The sequence below is a fragment of the Crotalus tigris genome, unplaced genomic scaffold (genome assembly GCF_016545835.1).
Source record: "Crotalus tigris isolate CLP2741 ecotype Arizona unplaced genomic scaffold, ASM1654583v1 scf7180000024306.450007, whole genome shotgun sequence".
Taxonomy (NCBI): Eukaryota; Metazoa; Chordata; class Lepidosauria; order Squamata; family Viperidae; genus Crotalus; species Crotalus tigris.
In genome coordinates, this window is record NW_024100478.1 from 249160 (window position 1) to 276974 (window position 27815).

General features: G+C 42.7%; 1 protein-coding gene across 2 annotated transcripts in view; it reads right to left on the reverse strand.

The window, feature by feature from the left end:
* The window catches only part of ZFAT (zinc finger and AT-hook domain containing), a 159894-nt gene that overhangs the window by 117322 nt on the left and 14757 nt on the right, over positions 1 to 27815 (reverse strand). For both annotated transcript variants that reach the window (XM_039324690.1, XM_039324689.1), the window contains exons 3-4: positions 15069 to 15335; positions 1606 to 1779 (exon numbers count right to left, since the gene is read on the reverse strand). In XM_039324690.1, the coding sequence (XP_039180624.1) occupies positions 1606 to 1779; positions 15069 to 15335 (441 nt within the window). The remainder of the gene's footprint in view (positions 1 to 1605; positions 1780 to 15068; positions 15336 to 27815) is intronic.

Here is a 27815-nt window from a genome sequence, read left to right on the forward strand (position 1 = left end):
CTGGCTACGGGTTTAAGACCATTCCTAGACCAGGTCACCCATGTAATTCCCATGCTCTGCGCAATTAACTTGGATGCACAAGAGCCCATTAGTAGAAGTTCAAAGCTTATGTGGGTCACAAAAACCCTTTCGGGTCCTCAAACCATTATTTTACAGCTCACAGTTAAGCTCCAAGGCTCAGCCATCTAGAATTCTTCATGATTTATAGGCAACTAGGTTTGCCATCCATAATTTCAATTTTTTTTCCACTTTGCAAGTCTAATGAGCAGACAAGAAGCGAACCCCCGTTTTTTCCATGATTTGGCAAAATCTTTCAGCTCTTGGGTCAAAAGCGGTATGTTGCGTACTGAAACGCAACAGTAGGAATGCAGATTCTATTACATCCATATTGCATAAAACGCGAGGGCCTAATTATACCATCTTTATGGAAAGATGAAAGAAAGGTGTCATCTAGCATCAGGCTAGAAACTGGAAGACTGTCAGTTCTAATCCCACATTAGCCATGAAAGACATTGGGCAACTTTGGGCCACTTACTCTCTCTCAGCCCAACTCACCTCACAGGGGTTGTTGTTGTGGATAAAATAGGAGAAGGAAAACATGTTGAATATGTTCGCTGCCTTGAATTAATTGTAAAAACACCAAAGATCTACTGTAAATGGAACGACATCAAATTTTGACCTGTCTCCAAATTCTCTTTTTGGATTATAATAATAATAATAATAATAAAGTTGGAAGGGACCTTGGAGGTCATTGAGTCCAACCCCCTGCTCAAGTAGGAAACCCTACACCATTTCGGACAAATGCCTGTCCAGTCTTTTCTTAAAAACTTCCAGTGTTGGAGCATTCACCGCTTCTGGAGGCAGGTTGTTCCATTGGTTCTGTCAGGAAGTTTCTCCTTAGTTCTAGGTTGCTTCTCTCCTTGATTAGTTTCCACCCGTTGCTTCTTGTCCTGCCTTCAGGTGCTTCGGAGAATAGCTTGACTCCCTCTTCTTTGTGGCAGCCCCTGAGATATTGGAACACTGCTATCATATCCCCCCTCATCCTTCTCATCATCAAACTAGACATACCCAATTCCAGCAACCGTTCCTTATATGTTTTAGCCTCCAGTCCCCTAATCATCTTTGTTGCTCTTCTCTGTACTCTTTCTAGAGTCTCAGCATCTTTTTTACATCGTGGTGACCAAAACTGGGTGTAGTATTCCAAGTGTGGCCTTACCAAGGCATTGTAAAGTGGTATTAATACTTTACATGATCTTGATTCTATCCCTCTGATTCTATTCCTCTGCATCTCCTTTGTTCAATAAGTTCATAAAGCCCACATTTTCTTCATAATCTACTTTTCTTCCATGCTCTGATCATTTGGTGTTCAGAATTTTGTCAACTAAGAATAACAGAATAACAGAGTTGGAAAGAAAGAAAGAAAAAAGAAAGAAAGAAAGAAAGAAAGAAAGAAAGAAAGAAAGAAAGAGAAAGAAAGAAAAAGAAAGAAAAAAGGAAAGAAAGAAAGAAAGAAAGAAAGAAAGAAAGAAAGAAAGAAAGAAAGAAAGAAAGAAAGAAAGAAAGAGGCAAAATCCCCCCTCCCCCGACAGAAATAGTTATGGTTACCTGGAATTGCTTCATGGGCTGTCAAAACCACACTTATAATAGGATTCTTAGCTCCTGAGCCCTGGTCTGTTTCTTTTGAGGAAAGACTTTTCTCAGTCCTTTGTACCCGCTGCCTCTTGGATGGTTTTTCTCGCTCATCTTCCCTCCTGTCAAGGTCAACATCAGAATCATTACCTAAAGGGCAAATATAAAAAAAAAGAACATAAAGAGAACGATGAGTAGTTTTCATTCATATTTACCATCCACAGGATTGTGAGCTTCACCCTTGCTTTGTTGAAAAAGAAAACACTTGCAAAAGGGAGGCTGGAGTCCCCTCTCCTAAGAAGGTCCGTCTAGCAAAGAGGTGGGCAACTCTGGCAACTTTGCTGCCTGTGGACTTCAACTCCCAGCATTCCTTGAGCTGAAGTCCACAGGTCATAAAGATGCCCTAGCTGCCCACCCCTTGATCTAGTGCAGTGTTTCCCAAACTTGACAATTTTAAGGCATGTGGACTTCAACTCCCAGAATTCCACAGCCAGCAATGCTGGCTGTGGAATTCTGGGAGTTGAAGTCCACATGCCTTAAAATTGTCAAGTTTGGGAAACACTGATCTAGTGGGATTAAGAAGGGCCCTCTCTGTGATGGCTCCTTCCCTGTGGAAATAATCATCCCTTTGGAAATAAGATTGGCTCCCAGTTTGACACCCCTTTCACAAGCTCTGGAGACCTGGTTTGGCCAACGGGCCTGGGGACACCGGAGTGGGATAGAGCCCACTACATCACACCCTTGTCAGAAGCATCGAGGAGCTTCTGTGTTGAAAGGGTTAACCGGTGCCCACGGGATGCCCAGTTGAGGGCACCTTTCATGTCCCCGGCAGGAGCTGGAGCAAAGGACAGGAGCTCACCCTGCCCCACGGCAGCACTTGGATCTTGAACACAGGCTTGCTAACCTCCAAACCAGCATCTTAACCATCACAGCCACTGGGCTCCTTAAGGAGCCCGTCAAATGGCTTAAGTCAGTGTTTCTCAACCTTGACAATTTTAAGGCATGTGGACTTCAACTTCCACAATTCCACAGCCAGCAATGCTGGCTGTGGAATTCTGGGAGTTGAAGTCCACATGCCTTAAAATTGTCAAGGCTGAGAAACACTGGCTTAAGTGATTGTTGTTGCCAGAAGGTTCCAGGTTATTGCTTTTAATTGGATTTTTTTTGCTATTGGATTTTTTTTATCTTGTAAGCCGCCGGGAGTCACTGAGAGGGAGTTGGGCAGCCATAGAAATTTTCATAAACAAACAAACAAACAAACACAGAAGACAATTCACTACTATAAGTACAAAAGATTGGGGAAACCAAAAGATTCTCAGTGTGATGCACAGGATCATCCCATCATTTTTGATCTTCTGCCTGAACTCCTCCCTAAATGGTCCTTAATAATAATAATAATAATAATAATAATAATAATAGTAGTAGTAGTAGTAGTAGTATAGTAGTAGTAAAGTTGGAAGGGACCTTGGATGTCATCTAGTCCAACCCCCTGCTCAGACAGGAAACCCTATACCATTTTGGACAAATGGCTGTCCAGTCTCTTCTTAAAAACTTCCAGTGTTGGAGCATTCACCACTTCTGGAGGCAGGTTGTTCCACTGGTTAATTGTTCTAATGTCAAGAAGTTTCTCCTTAGTTCTAGGTTGCTTCTCTCCTTTGCTTCTCTTCTCGCTCGTCAGGTCTCATGCTGAACCTATCCTCAGCTCAATAATGTCCATTAATTTGTGGAAGGCATTCATTGGCAACATGCAACTGTATTAAAGCAATTAGTGCGCGAAGGATTTCACGGCTTGTCCTTATCGTCCCTTTGTTTAATTCCTTTTTAATTAAGTACTTCTAAGAACGTGACACAAATGAGCTAGAGTGGAGAGGTAGTTGAATCCTGACATCTTGTATGCCTAAGTGGTCATTTGTACAAAATAGCAAATTCTAGAGGTGAAATTCAGTTTTTTATGCAGACCAAGGTAAATGTATAGCCGCTGTGCCAATGTAAAGAAATTAGTTCAACATATGGGACAAATCTATTTGGCAATGAAGCTCAGAGACCAAATTAGTCAGCAAGTACAGTCTGCCGAGATTCGTGAAGGTGTTGACAACACGATAGTCAGTGAGTGCCTAATTAGTGTGGTTGAAAGGTAAAAATATCTATATATAGAGAGAGATTAAGCATAAAAGCAAGTGACTTGTTTGTCTATTTGGCTTTATGAAATGACAAGACGCTTCTTTCTTTCAGAGTCAGAAAAGACGTGCCTCAGAAATGGATGGTCTATAACAGTGATGGCGAACCTTTTAGAGACCGAGTGCTCAAACTGCAACCCAAAACCCACATGCATCGTCGAGTGCTGGGTGGGTGTGGCCAATTGGGTGGGCGTGGCTGCAGTGGTAACGGCAGACTGGGTGGGACTACAAAGTTCAATCAATTCCAACTTTGCAAGTTTTTTTTTTCCCGCGAGAAGTTGAAATTGACTGATTGAACCTTTTTTTTTTTTTGCACACGGCGGTGGAGGCCTAAAGCGAAAAGGTTTTATAAAACCCAGCTGAAGGCCTAGGACTGGGGCGATGGCGCGTGTGCCTATAGAGAGGGCTCTGAGTGCCGCCTCTGGCACCCGTGCCATAGATTCGCCACCACGGGTCTATAAACTGAGGACAACCTATCCCATCAGAAGGCTAACAATGTAAGAGACTCTTTCCCATCATCAAACAACACATGATTTTCCCAACAACACGTTCATAAGCAAACCACAGAGTGGAGGTATGTGAAGCTGGAAGAAAAGGCCCATCTCCCAGTTGCTGTCTCTAAACTTGGCAATTTTAAGACTGGCTGGCTGAGGAATTCTGGGAGTTGAAGTCTTCGAGTCTTAAAGTTGCCAGCTTTGTAGGTCCTTGGTCTACAGCAGGAGTAGGCAACCTTGGCTCTTTTATGACTCATGAACTTCAACTCCCAGAATTCCTGAGCCAGCATGGCTCAGCTTGGAAACCTCTCCCTTTCCCCTCAGCATGGCTGCCTCAGGAATTCTGGGAGTTGAAGTCCACAAGTCATAAAATAGACAAGGTTGCCAACCCCTGGTCTACAGGTAGGAGAATTTAAATTCAGTAATTCACAAGAGTTTTGCAACTGTTATCTCCTTTGTCCATTTGTTGGAGAAACCCTAGATCTAGAAAAAAAATTGTACAGGTAGTTCTCGACTTATGACCGTAATTTAGCTCAAAATTACCATTGCTAAGTGAGATATTGATTATGTGAGTTTTTCTCCATTTTACAACCTCTCTTGCCACTGTTGTTAAGCAAATCACTGCAGTTGTTAAGTTGGTAACACAGCTGTTAAGTGAATTTAGCCTCTCCATTGACTTTGCTTGTCAGAAGGTCACAAAAAGTGATCACATGATCCTTGGATACTGCAACCATCCTAAATATGAATCAGTTGCCAAGAATCTGAATTTTGATCATGTGACCATGGATATGCTGCAATGGTTGTAAATGTAAAAAATGGTCGTAAGTCACTTTTTCCAGTGCTGGTGTAACTTCGAACGATCACTAAATGAACTGTTGTAAGTTGAGGACTCCCTGTTCTGGGAGAGTTTACAGCAGCTGAATATTGCATTATTATGAATTACGCTGCATTCAACAAGTTACAATCTGATGAAGGTATAATTTAGACAATGGTCGTTAAGCAAGTATGATTAGCTTTGTGAGTACAGATAGTCCTCAACATATGTCCGTAATGAAGCCTGCCCATTACAATCATATGCCATTAACAGTTGTAAAATGGGTTTATTTATTTATTTATGAGACTTATATACCGCTTTAAGTGCAAGCACTCTCTAAGCGGTGTACACGAGTAAGCAATGTATATATATATATATATACTTTGCCCCCAACAATCTGGGTCCTCATTTTACCTACCTCGGAAGGATGGAAGGCTGAGTCAACCTTGAGCCGGTGAGATTTGAACCGCTGACCTGCTGAACACAGTCAGCTAAAGTGGCCTGCAGTACTGCACTCTAACTGCTGCACCACCTCGGCTCTTGGCATCACAAAGATGGCTGCTGTCAGTGCTGCGCAAGGTCTTTTACAACCCTTTGTGTGGTGCTCATTAACTGAACCAGTGGTTCGCTATGGGTGTGGTTTCTGCCTATCGTAAAATGGGGCCACGTGACCACAGGATGCTCCAAGAAGCCATAAATGCAGCTATGTTGTTGACCAACCAAAGTTTGGTCACATGACCATGGAGGGGGTGCTGATTGTTGGAATCTTGAATCCAGGTCATAAATCTCCTTTTCCAGATCCATTGTTGAGAATAATAATAATAATAATAATAATAATAATAATAATAATAATAATAGTAGTAGTAGTAGTAGTAGTAGTAGTAGTAGTAGTAGTAGTAATGTTGGAAGGGACCTTGGAGGTCATCTAGTCCAACCCCCTGCTCAGGCAGGAAACCCTATACCATTTCGGACAAATGGCTGTCCAGTCTCTTCTTAAAAATGTCCAGTGTTGGAGCATTCACGGCTTCTGGAGGCAGGTTGTTCCACTGGTTAATTGTTCTTACTGTCAGGAAGTTTCTCCTTAGTTCTAGGTTGCTTCTCTCCTTGATTAGTTTCCATCTTTCGTTGCTTCTTGTCCTGCCTTCGGGTGCTTTGGAGAATAGCTTGACTCCCTCTTCTTTGGGGCAGCCCCTGAGATATTGGAAGACTGCTATCATGTCCGCCCTCGTCCTTCTCTTTGTTAAACTAGACATACCCAATTCCAGCAACTGTTCCTTATATGTTTCAGCCTCCAGTCCCCTAATCATCTTTGTTGCTCTTCTGTGCACTCTTTCTAGAGTCTCAACATCTTTTTTGCATCGTGGTGACCAAAACTGGATGCAGTATTTTATTATATAAAATCGATTTTCAGGATTAGGTACAGAATAACAGAGTTGGAAGGGGCCTTGAAAGTCTTCTAGTCCAACTCTCTGCTTAAGCAGGAGACACTATACCATTCCGGACAAATGGCTATCCAATCATTTCTTTAAAAACTCCAATGATACAGCACCTAAAATGTCTGGAGGTAAACAGTTTAACTGATTAATTGTTCTCACTGTTAGGAAATTTCTCCTTAATTCTAGATTTAATCTCTCTTTGATAAGCTTCCATTCCTTATTTCTTGTCTTGCCCTCAGGTGCTTTGGAGAATAGATCAAGTCCCTCTTATTTGACAGAGCCCTTCAAATATTGGGAAGCTGCTATTATTTCACTCTTAGTCTTTTTCTTTATACCTAGTTCCTGCAATCGTTCATCAACTGCATCGTGTGCTTTAGACTCCAGTTCCATAATCATGTTTGTTGCTCTTCTCTGCACTCTTTCTAAAGTCTCAGTGTTTTTTGGGTAGTTGTTCTATTCTATAGTTGACCAATTTGAACACTGGACTGAAAATTGCATGTCATATTTTGCTTATTGCCATTTTATATTGCCATTTCCCTGAAAATAAGCACTATTGTTCAAAAAAAAAATTGTACTTTTAACTTCCATCATCCAAGCAAACTTTTTGGGGGATAACCAGCTATGACAGCCCTAAACTCCCATAATTTCCAGCAAACATGGACAGGAAAATCTCAATGTGTTTATACAGCATCAGGAAAAGTTGGACTCAAACAAATGTTTTGCAATAGCATTTTATTCTCCGTCTTGCAAGCAGCCTGATTGAGATGAATAGTCTTCACTTCTGCTCTCTCTTGCAAAGGAACATTAAGCAATCAGTTTGAACAGCTGGCACTTTGATTTGGCAAACTAATAAACTGACCTCGTGTACCCAGATTTAGGTGATTTAAATCCAATGCAGCATGCAAAGAGTAATTTGATGCTGGGCTGCCTCTATATTCACATAGCATTTGCAAGATGCCTGCATTTCTACTGACGATCAAGGCGGCTGTCAGAGACATATGAATCACTGTGTTCATTTCAAGCTAGACTGTTCAAGCCATCCAGATTTTCTCTTTGGGGGTTCCTAATTAGAGACTCAGCTGCTCAGTGTGCATTCTTAATTGGAGAAGGTCCCAGCTGAATGTTTAGGATATATATTGGTCTCTTAATTGTCAGGCTTTGAACTCGCTCTTCCTTGGTGCATTTGTAGATTTTCATTATTATTATTATTATTTTTAAAAAAATAGCACTGGCTTTCATAGAGATCATCATCTCAGTTTAAACATGGGCAAGTTCTTGGATCAGGTTTGTACAAACCCAAAGATTCTTTTAAAAGCACGGTGACAATTCAAGAGATTTCAGTTTAAATGAATAAATTTGCTTTGCTCCTTCTTTTAAGATAAATGACAATTAGGTGTTGAGCACCTAGAATTGGTGCTGGGTTTTCTCCCCTCTTCTAGAATTTTTTCCCAGATTTTTATCCCACCTTTATTACTTTATAAATAACTCAAGGCAGTGAACATACCTAATATTTCTTTCTATTTTTCCCATAACAACAACCCCCTGAGGTGGGTTGGACTGAAAAAAAGTGACTGGCCTAAAGTCATCCAGCTGGTTTTTATACTTAACGTTGGACTAGAACTCAGAGTCTGCTGGTGATTGGCCCAAAGTCATCCAGCCAGTTTTCATGCCTAAGGCAGGACTAAATCTCACAGTCTCCTAGTGACTGGCCCAGTGACACCCAGCTGGCTTTCATGTTTAAACTAGGACTAGAACTCACTGTCTTCTGATTTCTAGCCTGGTGCCATAACCACTAGGCCAGGGGTAGGCAACCTTGACTCTTTTATGATTCGTGGACTTCAACTCCCAGAATTCCTGAGCCAGCATGGCTCAGCTTGGAAACCTCTCCCTTTCCCGTCAGCATGGCTGGCTCAGGAATTCTGGGAGTTGAAGTCCACGAGTCATAAAAGAGTCAAGGTTGCCTACCTCTGGCCTAGGCCTAGACCGCTTTATGACTGGTGGACTTCAACTCCCAGAATTCCTGAGCCAGCATGGCTCAGCTTGGAAACCTCTCCCTTTCCCCTCAGCATGGCTGGCTCAGGAATTCTGGGAGCCATAAAAGAGCCAAGGTTGCCTACCCCTGGCCTAGACCAAAAAGGCTCCATCAGACAAATCAATCATTTTGCTGACCCTGCAAGCAAAGGAGTAGACTATCGTAACTGGACTCGCTTATCAAAACAAATTTTGGGCTCAGCTGTGATCCTAAGTAAAGTACTACCTGTACAGCAATATTTCCAGGAAGGCTTAGGAAAGACTAAAACATCCTCAGTAGCACTATCTCCTCAAGGACTAAGCTGCAGACTCAAAGCTTGTCTATCTTATCTCTTCAACAAACACAGATGTTACAAATGTCTGTTAGTGGAGTTCCTTGTTACAGCTGTTGAGCAACTCCCCTCAACCTGCTGGGAGTGAACTGTGAGTTCAGTTGTTGGTTTAGGGTGCAAAATCAATGCACTCTCAAACTAACCCATCTACTGATAAGTGAACAATACATTTTGTCTTCCCTGGTTATCTGGTTTACAGGAGAGAAGTGGATTATTAGCTATCCAAGATGTTTCTAAGCAGTATTCTTGACATTCTGCTAAATTGTTACGTTGTGCTATCTGGGTTTCAGACGGAATGTCTAGGCAAAAACTGGCAAACATCGTCTCACACTGGGTGGAATTTGGAATTGATCTGGGACATACAACAAGGATCTGATTTTTTTCCCCTTTGTTTCTTCATTAGATTTTTATCCCGCTTTTGTTACTTTATAACTCAAGATGGCGTACATACATAATATTACTTCCTCCTTCTCTTTTCCTGACAACAAGAAGCCTATGAGATGAGTTGCCCTAAGAGAGAGTGACTGGCCCAAATTCACCCAGCCAGTTTTCATGCTTAAGGTGGGACTAGAACTCACAGACTCCTGGTGACTGGCCCAAAGTCACCCAGCCATCTTTCATGCCTAAGGTAGAACTCACTATCTCGTGATGATTGGCCCAAAGTCACCCAGACAGCTTTCATGCTAAGGCGGAACTAGAACTCACAGTCTCCTAGTGATTGGCCCAAAGGCAGCCAGCCAGCTTTCTTTCCTAAGGCAGGATTAAAACTCATGGTCTCCCACTTTCTAAGCCAGCACCTTAACTTTTTAGATAAAACTGACTCTTAGTACCTATTTCATAGATCACCTTTTATGGAAAGAATCCTTATTTCTGAACCGTCTAGTTAAAATTATGATTTTTCACAAAAAGTACCGTATTTTCCGGCGTATAGGATGACTCGGCGTATAAGGCGACCCCCGACTTCGGCACCGATTTCCATGCCTAGAAAGTCGTCCTATACACCGGAAACTACCGTAATTTCCGGCGTATAAGACGACTCGGCATATAAGACGACCCCCGACTTGGGCGCCAATTTCCATGCTTTAGAAAGTCGTCTTATACGCCGGAAAATACGGTATATCTTTCATGAAATAATGATTATGAATCTATCTCTTATATGTTCAAAGGAAGACTATATTGGAGGTCTAATAATAATAATAATAAAAAAATCTTATGAAGGAAAGCTGTGTGTGACCACAATTAGGAGTGAGCTCGTACTTAAGAAACGATGCAAATACAGTAGACATATAGGTATGTACTGGCCTCACCCATTAGTTCTTATATTGGATCCATTCTATATGTTATCTTACGTGCAAATATATTTCCTGTTCAGACACGCACCAGTCCTGCTGAAACACTGATAAAAAGAACCCCAAAGCAAATTCAAGTCCCAAGCGTAAGTTTTAAATGTTCACCTTGAGAGTTAATGCAACAGCGAAAGTTCACATTTAATATTCCAAATTAATTTTGGAGTAGTGAGGTAGAAATCCCCCGGGCACTGACTATAATTGGATTGCCAACCATAGGCATCATTGTCAAGTATTAGGGAAAAATTGAAGCAGTGCATTTTGAAAAGAGATTTAAATTGCCTGGCCAGACTGTAAACACATCCATGTTCTCAATGTTGCTAGGGAATTATAGGTTGGACATGATGGTTTCTTATACAAAAATTCAATCCTTGGGTAATTTATGTAGTGATGTCTCTCTGTAATCACTCCTGATTATATATAATTGTATTATATTGTATTGTACTGTATTATTTTATTATATTACATTATATTACTATTTCTACATATATAGTGTGTGTGTGATCCTGGGCTTGCAATAGATCCTCTGTGCTCTGCTTCATGACCACAACTGGGAGAATATGGATAGTGGTCATTAAGCAAAGTGGTCTGGTGGGTACCTTGCTTAATGACCACCATGACTTACAAGCATAATGGACAGATTCTGTTACAGTTGTAGATAAGATAAGATAACCTTTATTGTCATTTTTTTACTGTGGGCGCAACGGCACACATCAAAAATGAAATTTAGTTGCCCGCTCTCAAAGTGAAACACATACATGACACACACCTAAACATACTATGAACAAAATATGTATAGACCCATATCCCTACATATATGTAGCAAATAAATATTAAATACTGTCCATCTTGAATATATAACGGAAGGAGGAAGCTTGAGAGTTCACAAGGTTAATGAAGTTGTGAATCGAAAACAAGGAAGTAAATATTAATGCATGTTCTATAGTGTGCTTGTGCTTGTTATCCAGAAGCAAATGCACAATCTCCTATAGCCACTGCTGAGAAAGAGGTGGAAAAGAATTTCAAAAACCAAACCTGTATGATGATATTTCTACCATATGAATTTAGTCATAAAGCACTAGCGAGGCATTATGAGGGTTCAATCACTAAACGTCCGGTGTTTTGCATGCTCTTCCATGCAGAACACTAGGCGAATCCAGGGTTGGCACCAAACTCCGTATAGGAAAGCACTACGGCTGCTCAAATTCTTTTATTGCATCTCACCTAGTGATACTTCTGTGTATCACCAGGTGATAGATAGGTATCAGGTATTTGTGTTATGAGTGCAATGGAAGGCAGTGGGTGGGCCCTGTTCTGAAACATGTGGACAGGGGGGTGGGAAAGAGGAGGATTTTAGAGTTTGGCATTCAACAACCTTCCAAGCTACTTCTGGATCATCTCTGCTTCAGGGATATCTTTCTTGTCTGGCTTTTTTGTCTGTCTCTTTGTTTGTTTCTCCACAATTACTAGCTAGGGTCTGGCCCACTTTCACTCTTGGTCTTTGTTTTGTCAGCTTCCCCACCCACACCCTCCCCCACACACCAAATTATCTTACTCGTGGACAGAATCCAGAGGCCTTTTACATCAGTTCTTTCCAAGCTCCAGTCCCCTTGCCAAAAACATTTTTGTTGGGATGGAGAGAAGAAAAAAATAATAACTTCCCATCCTACATGGAATGATGTGTTTGCTTTTGTCAAATGAGCAGTTTCCCCTTTTGTTTTACTGAATAGAGATGTTGATTCTCTTAGCAAAGGAGAAACTCCTTTTTATTTATTTATTTATTTATTTATTTATTTATTTATTTATTTATGAGACTTATATACCGCTTTAAGTGCAAGCACTCTCTAAGCGGTGTACACCAGTAAGCAATGTATATATATATTTACATTGCCCCCAACAATCTGGGTCCTCATTTTACCTACCCCGGAAGGATGGAAGGCTGAGTCAACCTTGAGCCGGTGAGATTTGAACCGCTGACCTGCTGAACACAGTCAGCTAAAGTGGCCTGCAGTACTGCACCCTAACTGCTGCGCCACCTCGGCTCATTGGAAAAACCTCCTGTGTTTGAAACAAAACAAAACAAACAAAAGGAACTCCCCCCCCCCCAAAAAAAAAAAAACCCCACAAAGCTCCCCCACCTAATCACTACTTCAGACTTTTTATGTTTTTAACAAGCACTTAGGACAGTGGTGGCGAACTTATGGCACTCAGAGCCCTCTCTGTGGGCACGCGTGCCATGCCCCAGAGATGGCAACTGTCCCTCTTCAACCAGCCGCCCACTAACTCACCGAGGTACCATGTGGCCAGATGCATCCCAGCATGGCTGGTTTCCCTCCCCCCCCCATCCCTCCTGGCCTCACATGCTCTCCTTTTCCCAGGCATGAACCATTGCATCGCCTCCTCAGTCAGTCCAGCTCAGAGGCGGCTTCTTTGAACTGCTGGAGGAAGGCGGTGGAGCGCCGGTCAAGGGGCTGGCAGGCTGTGGCTGTTGATGGACACTGTTGGCCCCCAATGCGCTTACTGGCCTCTGTGTGCAGGGGACGATGGTGTCAGGCAGCAGCCACCTCGGCCCCTGCCCTGCCTTGCCCTGCGACAATGGCACCACTGCCCTGCCTCGCCTCGCCTTGCCTCACCCTGCAGAATGAGCCTCTTGCCCACTGCCCCATCTGCCAGAGACCCCTGGATCTCCCCCAACCCTGCCCGGCCCCCACAGGCATCCCTCCCCACGAGCAACATGCCCATCTTGGCCACACCCACCCAGTCTGCCATGACCACCACAGCCACGCCCACCCAGTGGGCCACACCCACCTGGCACCCGGCGATAAATAAGTGGGTTTTGCGTTGCAGTTTGGGCACTCGGTCTCTAAAAGGTTCGCCATCACTGACTTAGGACAAGATACACCTAAATTCAGTAACACAATGTTTATTTTTAAAGGGAAGGCACTAAACCCGGTTAGAGGTAAATGTACTTTATACGTGTTGCTCCTAGGAAGCATTCAGAAGGGACAAGGGGCAAAGCCTCTTAGCTGTCATAAATGGGAAAAGCCAGATGACCCAATACAGGTAGTCCTTGACTTACAACAGTTCATTTAGTGACCGTTCAAAGTCACGGCAGCCCTGAAAAAAGTGACAAACGACCATTTTTCACAGTTGTGACCTTTGCAGCATCCCCATGATCATGTGGTCAAAATTCAGATGCTTGGCAACTGGTTCATACTTACGACCGTTGCTGTGTCCAAAGGTCATGTGCTCACCTTTTACGACCTTCTGACAAACAAAGTCAACGGGGAAGACAGAATCAATGAACAACCGGGTTACTAATTTATCAACTGAAGTGATTCACTTAACAACTGTGGCAAGAAAGGACATAAAATTGGGCAAAACTCCCTCAACAACAGAAAAGTTGGGGTCAACAGTGGTCATAAGTTGAGGACTACCTATATATACTAAGGCTGTGCCGTGCTTTGGACCCGATTTCCCAAAAGCAATCAAGAGCAGGCAGAGGCAGGAACAGAGCACACATCTGCCTTTGCGCTGCTATGTGATCCTGGGCAAAGAAGCAGCTGTAAACAGCTGGAGACTGGAATTACATCCATGCTCCAAAGCCTCTAGTAGAAATCAATCCAAATCAGAGAGCCCTACTTCATCCAAACTTAGAGGGAATGCTGATTTATCAATGATGTATTTGCTCTTCTTAATAACAGAAATAGAAATGGGATAAGTGTCAACATGGGGCCAGTTTATGGGGTGAAATCAAAAATAAAGGAGTTGGAAGAAGTTACACACACACACACACACACACACACAGAGAGAGAGAGAGAGAGAGAGAGAGAGAGAGATGGGGGAGAATGATGGCTCTGACAACCATCAAGCCATCTGTACTGTAGTTATTAGTAACTCATTAGTAACTAATATTACTTACTAGTAACTTATTAGTACTTATTTGTAACTAAAAGGTCTTAATGAAAAAACATAAAGTATTAGTTGACCTTTCACTTAGCAGTTTGAAAGCATGAAAATGTGAGTAGACTGTACCACTTCGGTGAGAAGATAACAGCGTTCTGTGAGCTTCGGCTTATAGTCATGCTGGCCACATGACCACGGAAAATGTCTTTGGACAATGATAGCTCCCTTGGGCAAGAAATGGAGATGACCACCTTGACCTAGAGTTGGACACAACTGACAGGGAAACCTTTACCTTTATCTTATTAGCTGGCCAGCTATTCCAAACCAGGGTGGGCACATTATTTGAAGGATTGTCTTTTTCCAGTTATATCTAACTGACCTACCAGAATGGAGAGGGAGGCAAGGTTATGGCTCTCTTCTCCTAAAAAGATCCATCTACTGCAGGGGTAGGCAACCTTGGCTCTTTTATGACTCGTGGACTTCAACTCCCAGAATTCCTGCTGGCTCAGGAATTCTGGGAGCTGAAGTCCATGAGTCATAAAAGAGCCAAGAAGAAGGGCCTTCTCTGTGGTGGCTCACTCTCTGTAGAACATCATCTCTGTAGAAACACTCTTTCAAAAGGCCCTGAAGATATGATTTTGCCTCTGAACCAGGGGGATACAAAGCCCATCAAGTGGGTGGTTTGATTTTGTTGCCAGGGGAGTGAAGCTTTATTACATTTTGTACAGGGGTTTTATTTCTGTAAGTCACCCAGAGTCAGTGGGACTGAGTTGGGTGGCCATATGAATTCCCTTACTTAATCCATAAAACTCCAACGATGAAGCTTTCTATGTGTCTACTTTTCACTCGTCTTTGAATCACAAGGCCACACCTTGAAGAATGCACCGTAATACATTTGCTCACCTGAATCCTCATCTTCTTCCAAGTCTTCATGCTTAACCAGAATACAGATGTGCTTTCTGAGCTGTCGAGAATTAGAGAACTTCCGGTTGCACTTCCGGCATTGCAAGTTGTCTACAGACACATCCACCAATTCTCCTCCTTCTTCAGGTCCTGGTTGAACACCTTCACTTGGAGCAGAGGTCGTGCTTTCAGCCAATTCTTCTTCAGCGTAACATTTTTTGGTTGATCCTTTAGGCCTTCCTCTCTTCCTCTTCACTACAAGCAGTTCTGTTGGAATAGGGAACGGGAGAGAAATTAACCACTTAAAGGGTTATTCCGGCTTTAATGAGTATGTTGCCTCGTCTTGACTTCACAACCAACAGACACAGAGCCACCACGTCAGGAACGAAGAACTTCTAATTTATTTCAGCAAAATAACGATTTAAAGTCAGCACTGACAACCATTACAATCATGGTTCCTTTATACATTTCACAAAGTCCCCGCCTAGCCCACACCCACGCTACCACCCATCCACCACCACCCTCTTCCGGACCGCCCAATTTTCCCCTAATGGCCATCCATCCGACTGTACTGTTCTTCAGCTGCCACCTCCCAACGCTTCCCGACGCTTCGACGGCTTCCCGATGCTTCGGCAGCCTGTAATGTTTCACTTATTGTCGTTCGCCTCCTCCCGGTGTCCGCGCATGGGTACTGGGCAATTTTAGCCTTTCCACCCATCTGCGCATGTGCTGTACTATCCAGATCACCGTCTGCGCATGTGCAGATCCAGGGAGGCCAGCTGGCTGTCGGAGCGGCTCCTGTGCATGCCCGCCAATCAGCTGGATGTCGGGCCGTCAGGACGCGCGTTCAAGGAGTCGGGGCGTCTTCGGAAGAGGTAACCGGGACGGCCTCTGCTACAGCCCGACAGAGTATTTATTGAATAAACGTGCAGCAAAGACATTCCAAGAGATTCTCACCACAATTGATTTTATACGGCCAAGGGTCTTCAGATTATATTTACAGCAGGCTGGTCAATTAAATTACAAAGCAAGCCAACCTACTTCCCAACTTCACTCAAAGACTCATTGTACATTCTAGACATGTGTTGTTATTAATGACAAGTCACAGTAAAATCTAAGCAACTGAGCTTCCTCTTTATGAATCAGCATTAGTGTTTAGCAATTACCACTTTAAGGGAAGATGGAGACTCAAATGCTAGTGAAGGCTGGAAAAAGCTAAGAAAAATATGGTACTTGTATGAGGAAGAATAAAGTTTTTAAAGAGAATGTTCCAATCTTTGAGAGGCTACCACAAAGATGAGGGATCAACCTATTTTCCAAAGCACCAGAAGGCAAGAAACAATGGATGGAAACTAATCAAGAAGAGAAGCAACTTCAACTAAGGAGAACTTTCTTAATTGCAAGAATGATTAACTAGTGGAACAGTTTGCCTACAGAAGTTGTGGATGCCCCATTCATGAAGGCTTTTGAAACTGGGCAGCCACTTGTTTAAAATGGCATAGGGTCTTCCGTTCAAGCAGGGGGTTGGACTAGAACAGTGGTGGTGAACCTATGGCACGGGTGCCAGAGGTGGCACTCAGAGCCCTCTCTGTGGGCATGCGCGCCATCGCCCCCATCCTAGGCCTTCATCTGGGTTTTATAAAACCTTTTCGCTTTAGGCCTCCGCCGCCGTGTGCAAAAAAAAAAAAAAAGGTTCAATCAATCAGTCAATTTCAACTTCTTACGGGAAAAAAAAAGATCTTGCAAAGTTGGAATTGATTGATTGAACTTTTTAGTCCCCCCCCCCCAGTCTGCTGTTACCACCACAGCCACGCCCAGCCAATGGGCCACACCCAGCCAATGGGCCACACCCACCCGGCACCCAACGATGCATACTGTAAGTGGGTTTTGAGTTGCAGTTTGGGCACTCGGTCTCTAAAAGGTTCGCCATCACTGGACTAGAACAGGAGTAGGCAACCTTGGCTCTTTCATGACTCATGGACTTCAACTCCCAGAATTCCTGAGTCAGCATGGCTCAGCTTGGAAACCTCTCCCTTTTCCCTCAGCATGGCTGGCTCAGGAATTCTGGGAGTTGAAGTCCACAAGTCATAAAAGAGCCAAGGTTGCCTGCCCCTGGACTAGAAGATCCCTTCCAATTCTGTTATTCTATTTAAAGAATGAAAAACATGGTAAAAAATGATTATCGGGCCTTGTAAGTGAGCTGGCCATTGGCTGACATTTCCCCTGATGAATACGTATTCCAAAATTACCCATGTAAGGATTCTTTTAGGGAAGGATTTCTCAAAAAAATAAACGATTGGGAGCCAAACCAACTGGATTCAAACACAGTGCAGGAAACCAAAATCAGAGTTTGGTTCGGTTTGGCTTAAGCATCTCGAGTTAACTGAACCTATGGTCTATAACTGTGAGCTGTGATTTATGTGAATCTCACCAACTGAGCTTGCAAGAGACAACAAGGCTTGGTACAACATGTGAACCCATCAGTGTATGGAAAAGTGATGGCTCCGGGAGACTTCCGGAGAAAGATGACGGATTAAGATGGCTTTAGTTTTAGCACAGCAGATGATTGGGGTTGAAAGTGGGAACTTTGCCTAAGCGAGGGTTCTCCAAACTTGGCAACTCTAAGACTTGTGGACTTCAACTCCCAGGATTCCTTAGCCGGCAATGCTGGCAACGCTGGCTGGGGAATTCTGGGAGTTGAAGGGTCCACAAGTCTTAAAGTTGGAGACCCCTGGCCTAAGCCTCAGTTGGAGCCTTTCATAAGCATACTGGGTTTGGCTATCTTGCCTTTTAATCGCTTTTATTTGAAATAGCCTATAAATTGCTTTTTTGACCTTTTAAGAACCTCCAGAAAGACAGGTTTTATTACACTGGGTGATTTTCCTCCAACCCGGCAATGAAAGAAGATTTATGTAAATTTGAAAACTTAAAAACTTTTTTTTTTTAAAAAATTTGGAAAGAAGCAGTAAAAGGGTGATTAGAATGTTGATTTTGGAAAGCTTTTAAATGGACTTGGGGGCCAGACTGACTGGAAACAAGATTTTGAAAAAGTCTTAAGAATATTTCCTGCTGTTTGTTTAAAATCCTATTAAAATATATGAAGATCTGAGCTTTAAGAGTCAGAAACCTCTTTCTGGGAAATGAATGTTCTGTTTGAGAACACAACATGATAAGAACAGACCTTGAAGGTGGGTTACGAGAGGCAACCAGAAAGATTATAATTAAAAGGGAACTTCCATTAATAAAGAATGGAGAAAAAATATATTAACTCTGGAAGAATATTTGGCAACAATGTACTCAGAAGTTACTCTTTAGACCAGACATGTCAAACACAAGGCCCCGGGGGCCGGATGCAGCCCGCGAAGTGGTTTCATGTGGCCCGCGAAGCCATCCTGAAAACAGTGAGGAAATGGCCCCCGCTGCCTTGGCCCTGGCCCAGGCCAGTCGGGAGCCAATGTACAATTTTGTGGTGGTCATCTTGGCATTTGCCCCAGTGGACCATGCCTTGGCACTTGCCCCGGTCCCACCCCCTTCTGCCAGAGACCCTCAGATCTGTCCCACTCCTGCCCAGGCATTCTTGACGTGAATGATGTAGAATTGGCCACGCCCACCCAGTAGGCCACACCCACTCCATCCACGCCCACCCAGTAGGCTGCACCCACTCTGGCCACACCCACCTGCCCCTCCCAGGGCAACCGCAATGCTGATGCGGCCCTCAGTGAAATTGAGTTTGACACCCCTGCTTTAGACTGTCTGATACAATAAAAATGGCTTAAAAGAAGAGATAGAAGGGATCTAGCTGAATATCAAAGTGTTTTGAATATGGATTTAAATCTAACAGGTTACGTGCATATTGACAATGCCGAACAAATGAAGCTGGCTGAGATTTCCATAGTCAAAAAGGACATGAAAATAATAAACCGGATTAATGACTTAGATATGTGGATTTTAACTCAAAAAAGTGATTTTGATAATTTGCTTACTTTGGATTAAAGAAAAGATGTGTTATACCTATGAAGCAATTCAGTAGAAAAAAAAAAGAAACAAGAAACCAGCTTTTAGGATATTACCTAAAAGGAATAATTAAAACCCTTAAAACAAAAATTTACAAAGTGGGGGCCTATTTGATCAAGGTTAAACTGTATATTACCCTCTTTTTTTCCTAACAGTTTTAATGGGTTTTCTTTGAGACGGAGTGAATGAGGCTTTAAAGATTTGTTTATAGATAAGATATGGGAAAAAAAGAGTTTTGTTCTATTCATAGAGAAAGTGATAAACTATGATGTTATAGCTGAGAGGAGATGAAGAGAAGATGATCAGAAATTAATTTGTGGGATATTATTTGAAGGGATTAAAGATATTTTCAATTTGTTCTTTCGAGTGGCTCTTAATGGAATTTTTCTTGATTAACTTTGATATATGAAGTTTTAAAGATTTGTTTATAGACACGGGAGGAAGAATTTTGTTTACATATATATTTTAGAGTAAGTATTAAAGTAACATGTAAAGGAAAAGAATTATGAAATTGATTTACTTGTTTAAAGTTAAAAATATATACTGTTATTTCCAGTAGCTCTTAATGGATTTGCCGATTTAAGATTGAAAGATGAGGCTTTATTACTTGTCAATATATAAAGATGAGATATGGGATGAAGAGAATATTGTTAGAAATATTAGAGAAGGTTTTAAACTATTAGAAATGCTTAGACTTACTGTATAAAGACTTACTGCAAAACCATTATAATCTCATCAAGAGATGATAAAGAGAAATTCAGCTAGGAGCTGCATATTCCCCCGCCCTCCTTTCTTTCATTTTGGCCACTGTTCAGCCATTTTAATCTGACAGGGAACAAAGAATGAAGAAGGTATGTTTTCCTCCGTATGTCAATCCAAGATTATACAAAAAAATTGATAGAGATAAACTTCAAATATTTTGCAAATTCAAAAAATACAGAAATTGAATGGTGAAAGTCTAAAAACTCTTCACACACAGACATCCCGAACACGTGCTTCCATACGGAGGGGAGAGGGGTTACCTAGAACAACATATATCAAAAAGAGAAAAGAAAAGAAAAATGTTTAGATTTATTCTTGATGAAGAGAGAAGATCCATCCATCCATCCATCCATCCACCTACCTATCTACCTACCTACCTACCTACCTATCTATCTATCTATCTATCTATCTATCCATCCCCCTCTCCCTCTTTTTCTCCTTTTTGCACTATATTTTCTTGCTTATGTTTTTCTTGGTTTATATTGGTATATAATAATAATGATAATGATGATGATGATGATGATGATGAAGAAGAAGAAGAAGAAGAAGAAGAAGAAGAAGAAGAAGAAGAAGAAGAAGAAGAAGAAGAAGAAGAAGAAGAAGTAGTAATAGTAGTAGTAGTAGTAGTAGTAGTAGTAGTAGTTGGAAGGGACCTTGGAGGTCATCTAGTCCAACCCCCTGCTCAGGCAGGAAACCCTACACCAGTGGTTCTCAACCTTTTTAATACCGCGACCCCCCAACCGGTTGTAAGTCGAGGACTACTCAACCGGTCGTAAGTCGAGGACTACTCAACTGGTACAGCACCATTTGCAGAATGGGACTTTTGGTCGGCTCAGCAGGGCAGAGACAGCCTGGACAATTCCTATTGGCTTTTGAAAGCCAATAGAAATAGACTCTATTCAAGAGAGTCTATTCTATTGGCTTTCAAAAGCCAATAGAATAAAAGGAAGTAGCACAGCTAAGGAAAAGGGGGAAAAATGGCGGACTGTGCTGTTTGGCGACCCCCGTGAAATGGTCATTCAACCCTAAATGGGGTCCCAACCCACAGGTTGAGAACCACTGCCTTACACCATTTCAGACAAATGGCTGTCCAGTCTCTTCTTAAAAACTTCCAGTGTTGGAGCATTCAGGTTGTTCCAGTGATTAATTTTATCTTTGTAATTTTAAACTTCAATGAAAAGTATTATTTTTTTTAAAAAAGGGGGGGGGGGAGATGCCTCAACCTTTCTGCTTTTAACTCCCAATCTAGGTCTTCCCTGGCTAGAACTTAAGAGAGCCGTCTAGGTAAGACCGTGTAAGCCAGAGGTCTCCAACCTTTCTCGGTTGGCGGACTGGAGGGAAAGGGAGTGGGAAGCATTTTACACATGCACATGCACGCACACACGAAGGGGCTGCGAACACGTGTGATGCAAATGTGGCAGTGCTAGCACCCATGTGACACTCGGTAGCACCGCTCTGTTTTTGCTGCGCGAGTGCTAGCACTGCCCCGTTTGTGCCACGTGGCACCACGTTTGCATAGCAGTGGCGGTGGTGCTAACGTGATTGGGAGGGAGTGTGTGCACTGGCCAGCCTGTTCCGTGGCCCGATGGCTAGTAGGGGACCAGATTGGGGATCCCTGGTGTTAGCAGACTCCCTCTTTTTTTAAAAAAAAAAATATTTTCCCTTTATGTCCATGATTAGGCTTAGAACAGTGGTTCTCAACCTGTGGGTCGGGACCCCATTTGGGGTCGAACGACCATTTCACAGGGGTCGCCAAACAAGGCTGTCCACCATTTTTTTCCCCTTTTCTTTGGCCACGGCCCTGGCACCCGGTGATATATAAGTGGTTGGGGGGTCACCACAACATGGGGAACTGTATTATGGGGTCACGGCATTAGAAAGGTTGAGAACCACTGGCTTAGAAGAAAGATCACCATCCAAAATTGGTCTGCCTGCTAGGAAAACTGACTCACTCAGTGTCCTGCTACAGTGCCTCTTCTCCCCAAAAACGTGAGAAAAGCATCTCATTCTAGACAATTCACAGAAATGACATTTTTTTTTATGATGGGATCAGAGAAATGAATGAGTTACCCTAAGCACAGAGCCATTATGCTGTTCTTTCCTAAATGTACTTTTTTTCATTCAAGCATCAACTAATCATTTGGTAATAACTTGCCTTATTTTAGCATGCATACCCTGGTAAGGGGTGAGGTGGGCGAGGAATTAAACGTTACTACTGCGAAATAATGGACGTTGCATTATCTAGGCTTTTATTATTCCCTGGTGATTTATATCGAGACGTGCTTGCTTTTTACAATACTGAACTTCATTAAAAATGTATTCAAGAATGCACAAAGGAAAATGCATGACTGTAAATGTGTGTGTTTGTGTGTGTGCGTATTCAGACACACAACCTCATGGAGAGCAGCAGGTTTTGCTGAATTACTGACAGGCTGTGGCTTCTAACTGAAATTTTTACCTGTTTGCTAACATCAAGAGTGGCAACCCTGCTGAATTGTAATTTTTATAACACTTAGTATTAGTATGCTACTCTGGATGGCCCTTGTGCCAAATCATGATTATCTAAGGAACAGGTCAGGGAATTGCGTAGCCGGTATCCAAAAGGAGTCAGAGATGCTGACACAAACTTCTAGCTTTATATAAATAAATATATTTAACATCTATGTTTACAGCAAACAAGATAGTCAGGCACATCACTATGTCATGAGGTAAATCAGACATGTCAAACCCGTGATGTCACATGACATTGCACAACATATCGGAGCTTTTTCGCCATTGCTGGCAATGGGGTGGCCGTGGTTTTCCGATGACACGTCTGGCCCGTGGGCCAGCAGTTTGACACCCCTGAGGTAAATCATCACAGGGCACACAAAAGAAAAAAGGTGGGGAAAAAGGGAAACTCCCCCTTTGCATCCAGCAACCAATCATAATGTAGAATTGCCTCATGCAGGAGCCCACACTCTCCAACCAATCAAATTAACTCAGTGTGTTCTGGCCCATTATCCACTTTACCGTTCCAGCTATTAAATTAAATATCTCAATGCAGGCATGTCAAACTGCCGGCCCATGGGCCGGATGTGTCACATCGAAACCGCACCCATCCCATTGCCCGCAATGGGGAAAAAGTCGTGATATGTGGTGCGACGTCACATGACGTTGTGAGTTTGACATGCCTGTCTTAGCGGAACGTGATTTAACCTGGTCTTCAATCTGAAGACAAGGAACTTACATATATGGAGGAAAAAGAAAATGTATGGTTCAAAATGCAACTTCAACAATCACTGATGATTGTTTGCTGATGAGGTTGCCTAGCTGGGTCATGAAACGTCTGCAAGGAAACAGCTGAGCTTAGAGAACATCCAAGACCCCTCATTTTTACTCTGAGCTATAAATAATCTCCTTTATGGGTAACTTCAAATTTCCCAGAGAAACAGGAACTATGGTTCCTAGAATTCCTTTTGATGGAAACTATGGACCTCACGTAGGGGGAAGGACGCTAAGCAAACTAGTTACATTCCCTTCTAACAGGGAAGTCTGCCTCGCCAGTTGACCTGGCAGGACATCCCAGAGTTTCAGAATAAGAGTTGGAAGGGACCTTGGAGGTCTTCTAGTCCAACCCCCTGCTCAGGCAAGAGATCCTATACCATTTCAGACAAATGACTGTCCAATCTCTTCTTAAAAACCTCCAGTGATGGAGTACCCACAGCTTCTGGAGGCAAGTCGTTCCATTGGTTAATTGTTCCATCAGGATATTTCTCCTTAGTTCTAGGTTGGTTTTCTCCTTGGTTGTTGAGAATGATGGGTGCTGTCTGCCCCAGCCCAGCTGCAGGCCCCCAATGAAAGAGACTTGATCCTCCATGTGGTTCCACAAACAGGAGGGTGACACCTGCAGCAACACATGGAGGTGAGGTCCTCTTTAGGACTCTTTCCAATTCTGCTGTGAGGGATGCGGAAGACCATCTTCCCAAGCATGGTGGCAACCGAGGAATTAAGATGGCTCCTGGAAAAGACGCAGGGTTGCACAAGGGGCTCAGGGGTGCAAGAAGAGGGGTGCAAGGTCTTGACTCTAGCCAGCACACCCTCAAAGAAGAAACCCCATCTCAACTACAGCAAAGGAAGAAGCTGAAAGAGCAACTAAAAGTCCATGCATAGCAATAAGAGAGGAGAGTTCGTACTGATTTCATACTGAGTTACCCTTCAGACTGAATCATACATAGCCCCAGCAGATTCAGCTATTTTTATGAATGTTCAACAGACTAGATGGCCACTTCCAAACACAGACATTTATTTGATGAAATTTTTATATCATCTTTCCGGTAGCAGCTTAGGCCAAGGCTTTTCAACCAGTGGTACGGGTACCACCTGTGGTACATTGGCACCTGGCAGGTGGTACGCGACCATCCTAGAAAAGTGGTAGCTGGGGAGGGAAATGAGCTGAACCAGTGGCAGCACCATATAAGCCTGAGCAAGAGATGGCTGGAACTGCAGGACTGTCAGGGCTCAGTGGAAGCGCCAGGATCAGCGCCAGACTCCAGCTGGAGCTCGGTGCTGATCCTGGCGCTTCTGCTGAGCCCAGAAGAAGCACCAATCAGCTGGAATGTTGCAGCATCTCCAGGGTCTTGTGATTTACGTTCAGATGCTTGGCAACTGATTCATAATTATGACGGTCACAGTGTCCTAGGGTCATGTGAAGTGACCAAAACCTGCTGCAACCACTCAGCAGATGGGGGGAATAAGAACCAAACACCCCCCCACTCCACCCCCATTGCCAATCCTCAACAGAAATGCTCACAATAATGAAAACCTCAGACAGGAGGAAGAGCGCCGCTAGGTGGGCAGGCAGGTGTCTTGCTCGGCACTTTTTTCAGTGCCATTGTAACTTCGAATAGTCACTAAGCAAACTGTTGTAAGTCAAGGACTACCTGTACTTTATCACTTTTTTCCTTTTTTGGGGGGGGTCATCAAGTTTTTGACACCTTGCTAGGCGACAGGTGGTACTCGAATGTTGCCATATCCTAAAAGTGGTACAATGGGTGAAAAGGTTGAAAAGCCCTGGCTTAGGCCACACCCTTAGCAATTGCTCCTTTTATTTTTCTCCATAGTCACAGAGAGACTTCCATGGCTGAGAATGGATTAAAACGTGGCTCTTCCTGGTTCTTAGCTATAAGGAAGGTCCATGCGTCTTTTTTTTTTTTCAGACAAATAAAAAAAATTTGATTTTGGCTGAAGATGTTGTACGAAGTAATGCAGCCACTTTGCAGGAATTGACTTTACTCTTCGTAAGATAAATACTGGCTGAATTGCACAACACAGTAGATTAGGTTAAAAGGAAACTGATACCCATTGAATTATCATACGGTATACATCAAGCCCATTGCATTAAACCATGGTATTACTTATTTCTTGGAGAACAATTCTTCTCTTGGAGCATAACTGAGTAAATACAAAAACTGTGCTTTGTTTATCAGGAGTAAAGTGTTGTACGAACCTAGGAATTTCTTCATAGACCAGAACAGATCCTACACGCTAAACCCTAAATCCTAGTGAGCAAAATACAATTGCTATGTTTGCATAACGGGATATGCTCAAACAAACGTGTCATACTTGTATGATGGCCTGGTCATACAACCTACTAAGATGATGCCCACATTTCATTTTATTTATGTATGAAATCAAACCTAGAGGCTGCCTCAATCATTTTTGCAACTCTAGATAGTTTGCAGAGTATAAATAATTAAAACACACACACACATACGGGAATAATAATAAGGATAAAACATCCATATCAAGAAAAACAGCAGGTATGGTTACAAAACCATACAAAGCATCCAACACAGAGAGATCACAATCCACTCATCCCAGGACCTGCTGAAAAAGCCTTATCTTCAAGGCTTTAAAAAACACAACAGGGCTGGGATTGAATAGATTTCAGAAGGCTGCTATGTCAGAAAGCTGGAGGGGCCACCAAAAAGATACGTCTCCAAGATGACGTAAGATGGTAGAGCTTAGCCAATGAAGCGAACCCATCTCCCCATGTTAACGTTAATGGCAGAAACAAGCAGAGAGTCGCAGTCCCATAAGTATCCAGGCTTTTAAGCCTCTACATGATGAGCTAAATTACCTCATCCCATTTTATTAGTATTTAATTTGGCATGCCTTCCTATCAAAGGCCTTTCACGACTGCAAATTTTGGCAGTTAAAAAAGCACACAAAAGAGAAGTCAGACTTCCTTTTTTTGCAGCAGCAGTCATACTTTTCATACAGGTGCTCCTCGACTCACATCAGTTCATTTAGTGACCGTCTGAAGTTACAACAGCACTGAAAAAAATGACCTTCATGACCGTTTTTCACACACGCCGGAAGGCACGGCAAGAAGCAACGGATGGAAACTAATCAAGGAGAGAAGCAACCTAAGAACTAAGGAGAAACTTCCTGACAGTAAGAACAATTAACCAGTGGAACAACCTGCCTCCAGAAGCGGTGAATGCTCCATCACTGGAAGTTTTTAAGAAGAGACTGGACAGCCATTTGTCCGAAGTGGTATAGGGTTTCCTACCTGAGCAGGGGATTGGACTAGATGACCTCCAAGGTCCCTTCCAACATTATTATTATTATGGATCATCGCACAGTCAGCCAGATGTTCAGACTGGATTTGGCATTTTGTCTACCTATCGAGTCCTTACCCAGGACCTGGGATAGGCAGATGTGGATGTTTGATGGTATTACAGATATCGTCGCAGGATGGAAGCAGTTCCTAGTAAGGCCGCCTTTTGCAATTGACTAATAGCGAATTTGTCAATGCCAATGGTGTTCAAGTGGTGCTCCAGTTGTTTTGGGATTGCACCCAAGGAGCCTATTTATTATTATTATTATTATTATTATTATTATTATTATTATTATTGACGACCTTTGCAGCATCACCAGTCACATGATCAAAATTCAGATGATTGGCAGTTGACTCATATTTGCAGGGTTCTGGGGTCATGTGATCCCCTTTTGAGGGGGTCGTGTAATCCCCTTTTGACTTTGACAAGCAAAGTCAATGGGGAATCCAGATTCACTTAATAACTGTGTTACTAACTTAACAACTGCAGTAATTCACTTACCAACTGTGGCAAGAAAGGTTTGTAAAATGGGGCAACACTCACTTTACAAATGTCTCACTTAGTAACAGAAATTTTGGGCTCAATTGTGCTCATAAGTCGAGAACTACCTGTACTGAGGCAGTGTTCAACGTAAGAGTTTAGTGTATACAGAAGAATATATGAAGAAAGATTAAATGAAAGTTAAAGTACACTTTCATAGCCTTGCCTTGGCTTAGCTAGGATGTCCACAGTATAGAAATTTCCATTTGATTTGTGAAAAGAAAACCACAGAGAGTTTTATAATACATTAATTAGACCTCCAACAGCTACTCTTTTGAACACATCAATGGCCAGACAGATTTACTGCCCTTCAATTCCTGCCACTTGGTTCACAGCATTAATTAGCAGAGATGGTGGTTCAGCTGTTTGAGCAACTGCTAAGAAACAGAGCTTTTATTTCTTACTTGTGGCCAACCTTAACTTTTCACTTTTAAGGCTAATCTTACTTATTGTGTGAATCCAGCAACGAGGTAACCTCCAGTGTGTGGAAGACGTAACCAACTGGCACTTGTGATCCACACCCTGTCCCAGTTTGATAATGTATATCTGAAAAAGTGTTATGGTGTTAAAAATATCTATACCCTAAATCAGGGGTCTTCAAACTTGGCCCTTTTATGACTTGTGGACTTCAACTCCCAGAATTCCTCAGCCAGCATGCCACGCTGGCTGAGGAATTCTGGGAGTTGAAGTCCATAAGTCATAAAAGGGCCACGTTTGAAGACCCCTGCCCTAAATGCATGGCAAGTTAGCAATAATGGGAAATAAAATTAGCTTTTAGAAGTATAGATTTCTGCACTGGAGAAGGGGTTGGACTAGAAGATCTTCA